This window comes from Choristoneura fumiferana, chromosome 9, assembly GCF_025370935.1.
Source record: "Choristoneura fumiferana chromosome 9, NRCan_CFum_1, whole genome shotgun sequence".
Taxonomy (NCBI): domain Eukaryota; kingdom Metazoa; phylum Arthropoda; class Insecta; order Lepidoptera; family Tortricidae; genus Choristoneura; species Choristoneura fumiferana.
The window spans coordinates 4641521-4650580 of NC_133480.1; the positions used below are offsets into that span (position 1 = coordinate 4641521).

A 9060-nucleotide genomic window follows, 5' to 3' on the forward strand; every position below is an offset into this window, starting at 1 on the left:
ACTTACTATTGATTAGATAATTTATGTATGTAAGTATGTATCTACTTATGTGGTTGTCTAAGTTATATAAATCTTTATTGACTTGGCACTCTTCTTTGATTTAACTATGTGCCTCGAAGTGCAATTTTAAATGGCAATACATAATTATGTATAGAAAAGGTAGGTAACTGTAAATAATTTTACTTATTTCAAAAAGAACTGTATCATTAATGAGGATTTTAATATGTAAGAAAATGCAAAAATGCACGGCATGACAATATATATTATAATTATATTTCTAAGTAATTCTAGAATAACTGTACAATCTTAGTCTTCTTGTTCTAGAATTTTCCTATTACCTCTTGTCCCCTTATATCTAAAGATCTGCATTATGCTTACCTTCCAAAAACTTTTATTGTACCTACATGTGATACATATTTGTTATTGAAGCATTGTGATACACGACTTTTGGTGTTAAACGCGCATGGAGTTATATTTTATGAATTGTAGCGTTATATTCATTAAAATAAAACTGTGATTACCTAATCTATATTTTTTTCGGATATGTCCTAATAATCTTTGGATCTCTATTCGGCAAGCCTTTATGCACCGGTCTTTCAATTCATGTGACATCGTAAAAGCTAGGTACGTAAGTACGAGTAAGTATACTACGTATATAAAACCAGATTTCATTGAAGTAAGACAAGAACGTGACACTGTTTGTTACTTTATTTATGTTTTAAAAATAATCCGAATTTAACAGCAAATGGTTGGGTTAGTTTGGTGAACACACCTGCAAAGGATACTATCGGAATTTTTGATTCAAATTGTCACGCCTTTGACTCGGTGCACTTTGAATATCGAAAAAATTTATGGAAAAATTTGTCAACCAAAATTAAAAATCCTGAAATTCCTGAACAATCCGGATCCGAATTTAGAAATTTATATAAGATATTAATTTAGAAAAACTTACATTATATAAGTCCTGTGTGTACTTGAGTCCAAAAAAGTGTAGCAAACAAAGGCATAATTACTGAATAGAGACAGCAGAACAATTATGAGGAAATTCGTCCACTCTTCCTGATGTACCTATGACAGGCCGCATGACTGTCTTGCCTCAATGGCAGCCACGGCCACGCAAAAACCCTAACTCTTCAAGCGTGACTACGCTTTATATAAGTACTTAACTACCACCATGGCCATCACTCTTGTTCAGTAGAGCATCCGCTATGTTGCTGCAGCTGCTCGAATTTTTCTTTATCTGCCAACTCCCAGTGATATTCGCCAATCCATTTCATAAGTATCCTTATGTTTTTCTACTAGACATTGGGAATGAAGAGCTTCAAACTACCTCAGAACAAATCAGGGTATCCATACCAGGTGGCTCCTTAGCTCTGAGGTACCCGGCAATCGGAGAAGGCGATAGCATAGCTCATGTTAGAGTTAGTGGCATAGATTTCGGAACAGATCTGAAAGCAAATATCGTGGATGGTGGACCTGGTTACAAATACGTTGTCATTGTATTCATGGGTAATCCAGGGTCGGCGTACGATGCTATAGTCACTGTGTCAACTTTAAAAAATGAACAGGATACCGAAAACGATGAAACGGACGCAGTGAAATCCCAAGACGTGAAGAATTCGTATAAAGTTTCTGTAGACAGTGAATTAGAAGAGGATTCTAATGATAGTGCTGAAATTCAAGAGAGTAACGGTGAGGAAAGTAATGAACAAGTGTCAGCAGCGTCAAATTTCTACGATTCAGCTGAAAACAGCGATTTAAGTGGTAAAGAGGATGTGCGTGAGGATGATATTCATGTACAAAGAGAAGTAAGTGGAAATCAAGAACGTGATGATGCACAGGAGTATGCCGATGCAGATACACAACCTGGAGATCAAGATTACGACTATAGTGATGCCACTAAAAGAGAAAATTACGATGATGAACATGATTCAGTTCAAAATAATGAAGCTTTAGAAGTAGACCGTAATTTGTACGACAAATATAATGCTTTACAGTCTCACTTATATAACGATATGAAAGTCCTTCCTCAAGAGGTGAATGATGCTGATAATGAAGTTGATTATGACGAAAAAGCGTACAGTCCTGAAGATCCCATAGAGCTGGATCAAATGTTTAATGACGAAGAAGTACATAACGACGGAGAAAAATATACGGATTCAAATAACAACAATTATAACGATGGAGATGATATTGCTGCAGTAGCGTATTAAGTAATTTTATGTTTAGCGTTAATTTATTTTTATTGTAAATAAATAAACAAGTTTTTAAAATTTACACTCTTTTTGTTTTATTTGGTGCTCCCTCTTACGGCCTATTGTGCTATCCTGCTTTAATGATCAAGAATTAAACAATCTAACTTAGAATTAGTTTTTGGGTAATTCTTTCATTTCCTGCAAGTCGCAGGGGCGAATTTTAGTAAATGTTATAATGAAATAACCTAATGCTTTACGGAGTAGGTACTGTTATTTTAGTATGTTTAAAGTACATATTAAGGATTTAAAGTGTAAAGCTACAAAAAAATTAGCAATTGTTGTTTACGTTCACCGAACACAAATAATTTTGTAGAAAAAAAGAAGTCATTAACATAAGTACTACTTACTTGATTTAAGAAAAACAGCTCGTGCACATTTAATTATGCCTCAATCCTTCCGCGCGTTTGACTCTAGTTGACCAGTTGACAGCGAATAGGGCAATGGCTAGCAGATTTTGGATAAAATAATGTTGACTGTCGTGATCTTACCTTTGGTGCACTTTTTGTTTCATTACCATTTGTGCTATTTGGAGATAAGTGTTGAAAATGTCATTGTATTTTAAATACTAAGATGATTACCATAAGGTTTGAATACTTTCTTGGTGACATAAGTACGTATTGTCTTTTCTGAAGAAGTTAATCTATGAAAACCAATAAAATATCATTACCATTTCTATCATTACCAGGATGTAGCATTTACCACCAGAAAAATGGAAATGATAATAAAATATGCTAATGATTTTTTTCCAAACAATACAATACGTTGGCTTATTGGAGTAAATTGAGGTTGATTGAATAATAATGCATTTTAGTGTTAAGTAGGTATGTTCTTTTTTAAGTTAAAAACAAACCTTGATCTGACGTGGATTTTAATTTATTTCTTCATTTCCAATAGCAATTTTTCATTACCAAAAAAACACATTTCTGCTAATTTTAAGTATAATCAACTGGGAATTAAATTACATGTTCTTTTATCACAAAACATCAAATAAGCGCGTAAATAAAAGAAAAATATATTTTCTCTCAAGTTCTTGGTTTTTTCTTGGTTCTTTGGTTTTTACAAGCATTACAAAATTACCTAATTATTTGTGTTTTGCACGAACACGGTACTTACAGCTCTACCATCGTGCTATTTAGTAAAATCAATCAGTGATTTTGCTATATATGCAAATGTACTATCGAGGGTAAAACAGTAATAAACTAGCTGCCAAGCAATACGGTTGTTTCTTTCGTTACTTGCGACACACCATCTGGCGACGAGTCTACCCACATTTAAAACGAAAAATGGAAAAAACCGTTGGAACAATTGGAGTTTTCGACCATAATATGCAAGAATGGGACGTTTTTTATGGGCGTTTAACGCAGTATATTAAACTGAACCAGATTTCGGACGATGTTACAAGTGCTTTGTTATTAACGCATTTATCTGACGAGTCATATCGTCTGGTTCGGAATCTCGTGCACCCAAGCAAATTAGAAGAGAAGACGTACGAGGAGCTAGTTGAAGTACTCAGCAAGCATTTCACTCCGAAAAGATCAACGTTCGCGGATAGGGCCAAGTTTTTTGAAACTACTAAGTCCGTGGCCGAAAGCTGTCAAGACTGGGCCGCACGATTGCGTGGATTAGCCGTAAACTGCGAGTTCGGAGTGGAACTGGAGGTAATTCTACGTGATAGGTTCGTACTCGGTTTCAACATGGGACCAGAACGCGATCGATTATTCGAGAGTGATTGCAAGACACTGACGTTCGCGAAAGCGCTGGAGGTGGCGCAGCAGGCGGCGTGCGCGAGACAAGCGCGCGCGCAGGTCGTCAAGGAGGAGCCCGTGTTCTATACGGGGGCGCGCGCCGGGCGCCGCGGCGGCGGCGCCGAGCCCATGCGCAAGGACGACGACGCCGGAGGTTCGCGTTGTTCGGTGTGTGGCATGAAGAACCACGACTCATCGAAGTGTCGGTTCAAAAACTATAAGTGCCAAAGTTGTGGACAAAAAGGACATCTGAAGAAAGTGTGTGGTGGTAATAAGGCTAAAATTCACAATATCGAAGCGGAACCACAGGAGTTCCAGGAGTGTGAAAGCTGTAAGGAATGCAAAATGTTTAATTTGAGGTATGTTAATTGTAGACCTTTTAAATTATCGGTAGATATTAACGGTATAGATGCCTCCATGGAATTAGATACTGGTTCTGGCGTCTCGGTTATGTCCGAGGTTATGTATAAACAAAAATTTTATTCAATTGCCCTGATTAAAAGTGAATTAAAGATGTGTTTTTATACTGGCCACCAAATTACGCCGCTAGGCTATTTCGAAGCTAAAGTTTCCTATAAAAATCAAACAGAAATAATAAGATTTTATGTTATTGTTAACGGTGGCCCCCCTCTTTTGGGACGTGATTTTATGACCCAAATTTAAGTTATATTTATCGTCCGCGAACCATAAAATCACGTCAGTAAATAAAAATGTAACAGAGATGCAAGATCTTTTAAGTAAATATCCAGACATTTGGAAAGATGAATTAGGTTGTTTTAACAAGTTCGAAGTGGAACTAAATCTCAAGGCCGACGCCAAGCCTAAATTTTTTAAGTCACGACAGGTGCCTTTTGCATTAAAAGAAAAAGTTAGTGCAGAGATAGACAGACTAGTTAAATTGGGTATTTTAGTGCCAGTTAATTTTTCCGAGTATGCCACACCTATAGTACCAGTGCTAAAGGAAAACGGAAAATTGAAAATCGCCGGTGATTTTTCTTGTACCTTAAATAAAGACCTTAAAATAGATAAATATCCTCTACCTAGAATTGAAGAGGTGTTTTCGAAATTAGGTGGCGGTTTGCAGTATACTAAGCTTGATTTGAGTAATGCGTATAATCAATTTAAACTAAACGAATCCTCACAGCGTTTAACTACAATAAATACGCACAAGGGTTTATTTTCATATACTCGTCTGGTCTATGGCTTAGCTAACGCGCCGGCAATTTTTCAAAAAGCCATGGAAACTTTATTGTCCGGGTTAGATGGTGTGAGCATATGGTTAGATGACGTTTGTATTACGGGACCCACAAAGGAAATTCACTTAGCCAGAGTAGAGGAGGTCCTAAGGAGGTTGCACGAGTCCGGGTTGCGGCTACAAAAAGATAAATGTGTATTTTTCCAGGATTCCGTTACATACTTGGGTTACGTAATAAATAAAAAGGGATTGAAAACGTGCCCTGCAAAATTAGAGGCTATTTTAAAGGCCCCCGCTCCTGAGAACGTGTTAGGGATAAAGCGTTTCCTAGGAATCGTAAATTATTACAGGAATTTCATTCCTAATGCTTCGGCAATGCTAAGTCCACTACACGAATTGCTACGCGCTGGCGTGCAGTGGGAGTGGGGCCCGCGGCAGCAGGCGGCGTTCGACCGCGTGAAGAGCGAGCTGGCCAGCGAGCGAGTGCTGGCACACTTCGACCCCGCGGCCGCGCTGACGTTAGCGGTGGACGCCGGCCCGGCCGGGCTTGGCGCCGTGCTCACGCCGCTGGCCGGGAACGCCCGATCGCGTTCGCTTCGAGGTCGTTATCGACGAGCGAGAGAAATTATAGCCAGATTCAGAAAGAAGCTACGGCAATTATTTTTGGTATTAAGCATTTCCATCAGTACCTGTATGGTAGACAAAATCCATTCATTTTAAAAACCGACCATAGACCATTAATATCGATATTTGGCAAAAATAATGGAATTTCCGTAACCGCAGCGTCGCGATTACAGCGGTACGCAGTTATATTATCAGCCTATAACTATACAGTACAATACATCAGTGGACAAAAAAATCAAGTAGCAGACTATTTCTCTCGCGCACCTTTACATCAAGCATATAACGATAGGGCAGAGCGAGACGACAATAGGTTGTTTTTGTTTTTAAATTCCTCCGTGGAACCGGTTACCTTCACAAAAATAAAGGAAGCTGTGGGTAGCGATAACGTGTTAAAAACCGTTATTAAGTATGTGACTCACGGATGGCCTAGGAAAATTAATTGTAAATCGATTTTGCCGTATTTCCAATGTAAAGTAGATTTAGAAATTTCTAACGGATGTCTGTTTCGTGGTCACAGAATAATAATACCATTAGTTTATAGAGAGAGTATGCTTAAAGAATTACATTCGTCACATTTCGGAGTAGTGAAGACTAAAAGCTCAGCACGTAGTAGGATGTGGTGGCCCGGTATAGACGGCGACATTGAGCGATGGGTCGGCGCGCGCGCCGCCGGCGCCGTGGCCGCGTCCCGACCGACCGTGGCATCGCATACACATAGACTACATGACTTTCGAGCAAAAGGATTACCTGATCGTTGTAGATGCATTTTCCAAATGGCTGGATTGTATATTTATGGACAGAGGTACTTCGACGAGCGCCCTTATATCAAAACTGAAATATTTATTTTCCAATTTCGGGCTGCCGAACGTAATTATGTCCGATAACGATGCAAAGATCAATTCTCTCGAATTTAGATCATTTTGTAAGGTAAATGGTATCGAGTACTTGACCTCGCCAATTTATCACCCGTGCAGCAACGGCCAGGCAGAAAACTCGGTAAAGACTTGTAAAAAAATGCTAAAATGTATACTATCTGGTCTAAAAAGTAAATGTCATTCCTTTCAGGAAGATTTGCTGAGTTTTCTGTTTGACTATAGGAATACGATTCATTGTGCAACCGGTCAAACTCCGGCAAAATTAATGATGGGAAGGAACTTACGTTCCAAATTAGACTTAATTTTACCTATAAATAAGGAATGCAATGGCGTGATGGCCGGAGACAACTTAGCATTAAATCCCAGTAGACGTTTTCAAGTCGGGGAAACTGTATGGGCCAAATATTTCAGTGCAAGGAAAGGAATTTGGAAAGTAGGACTAATTGTAGGTATTAAAGGTAATCGAATGTATGAAATTTTTTTTGAAGACATTCGTGAAAAATGTAATAGACATGTGGATCAATTGCGAAAATATATACAGCTCGGAACACATTGTGATTTAACACAAAATAAACCTTGGTCATGTGAGCCGAGCCCCCTAACGCCCATCCCCCTCTCAGAGCAACACAGCCCGGCCCCGCCGGCTCCGCCACCGGAGCCCGTGGGCTCGCCGGCGCCCGCGCCCGCGTCCTCGCCCGCTCCCGCGCTGCCTTCGGTTTCGCCTGTGTCACAAGTGGACACAGAGGAGACTGAGGCAGCGGGGACCACGGCCGAAGGAAATGTGGAAGGGGAATTAAATGAGGAATGGGCGGAAGCGTGCGAGGTATTAGAGGATAGGGACACCAGGCCGCCTGAAACTAGCGAACCCGAGCCAAGTACGGCGTCAAAAAGGGTTGAGCCCAGCACGGCGATTGAGCCAGTGGGACGTTCCAGGAGGCCTAAGAAAATGGTTTCTTACAAACCATATTTTTAATTACTAATTTTTGTTTTTTTTTTTTTATTTTATTTAAATTAAAACATAATTGTTTCAGATTTCCAAAATAATGGTGGAGGGATGCTATATATGCAAATGTACTATCGAGGGTAAAACAGTAATAAACTAGCTGCCAAGCAATACGGTTGTTTCTTTCGTTACTTGCGACACACCCAATTTTACAATTTTATAAGTCATAATGTAATGTTTGTCATAATTATTGTTAGTCATATTTTTTTTCCGCTGAAACCATACCTACTATTTTCATAAATTTTTAAATGGTCACCTGTAGAACTCTATATAGGTTAGGTTAGGTTAGGTTTGTTTTATAACAATTCTGAAAATAAATGGTTTTAGAGAAAAAAAGAGTTATGTCAAACATTACATTATGACTAACAATTTTCGACCAGTCGATATAGACCCATAATTGATACCTAATCATAATCATTTATTTGCTATAAACGTAACCAGATAGATCTTAATACAATGTGGTAGATTTCCATTGTATAACCAGGATTAATATGCAAATTGACATATAGGTAAGTAAACTAAGAAAACCATGTCATGAACTGAACTGCATAAATCCATACTAATATTATAAATGCGAAAGTGTGTGTGTTCCTATGTTTGTACTTTTGTCCGTCTTTCACGTCGAAACGGAGCGACGGATCGGCGTTATTTTTGGCATAGAGATAGTTTATGGGCCAGAAAGTGACATAGGTAGGCTACTTTTTACCCCGGAAAAAACGAAACAGCGCGCGATAACCGAATTCCACGCGGGCAAAGCCGCGGGCAAAAGCTAGTTTATCGATATATTACAAATAGCTTACAGGTATATTTTAAATCATGTCATTGAATTTAGAAGATATGAATTTTAAAGTAGTTTTTAAGGTGCCGGAGAGAGAGTTGGAGGAGTCCAAGGAACCATGTCCGATGTCTGTCTGTCTATCCACGGCTTAGCTTAGACACTGTTACTTCTCTGGGAAGCTGCGGGTGGTTATTTTGTGTATGTATTGGGGGCTCTACATCTGTAGCAAAAGTCTAAATCATGAAGATGAAGTAGAATGAAAATAATAGTCGTTTACCTGAGATTCTTAACCGAGATTCGTAACCGCCAATAGTTTAGTTTACAAATTATTGTTTAACGAATGATTATATAATTTGAGATGTTTATGTTTTTTACCAGTGGTTTTATACAAACAGCATTATACGTCGAGGGCAGATGTGCAGCCAAGCATTTGGTTTTTTTTTTTCATTTTGTTCCTGTCCTTAGAAGTTTAAGACGGAGGCCAACATCTGACTAACTATAATATTATAAACGCGAAAATTTGTATGACTTGTTTGTTACTCTTTCACGCAAAAACTACTGAACGGATTTGCATGAAATTTGGCA

General features: G+C 38.7%; 1 protein-coding gene across 1 annotated transcript; it reads left to right on the forward strand.

Annotated features, from left to right (window-relative positions):
• The first annotated feature begins 3479 nt into the window (after nt 1-3479).
• Nucleotides 3480-7797, forward strand: LOC141430785 (uncharacterized). The gene is made up of 2 exons (XM_074091641.1): nt 3480-4359; nt 7726-7797. The coding sequence occupies exons 1-2, from the start codon at nt 3539-3541 to the stop codon at nt 7736-7738; spliced, it is 834 nt and encodes a 277-aa protein (XP_073947742.1). The 5' UTR covers nt 3480-3538; the 3' UTR covers nt 7739-7797.
• Nucleotides 7798-9060: the final 1263 nt, after the last annotated feature.

Bases quoted from the DNA above. Each gene is read 5' to 3' on its own strand.
- LOC141430785 (XM_074091641.1), top strand. From the start codon at position 3,539: ATGGAAAAAACCGTTGGAACAATTGGAGTTTTCGACCATAATATGCAA.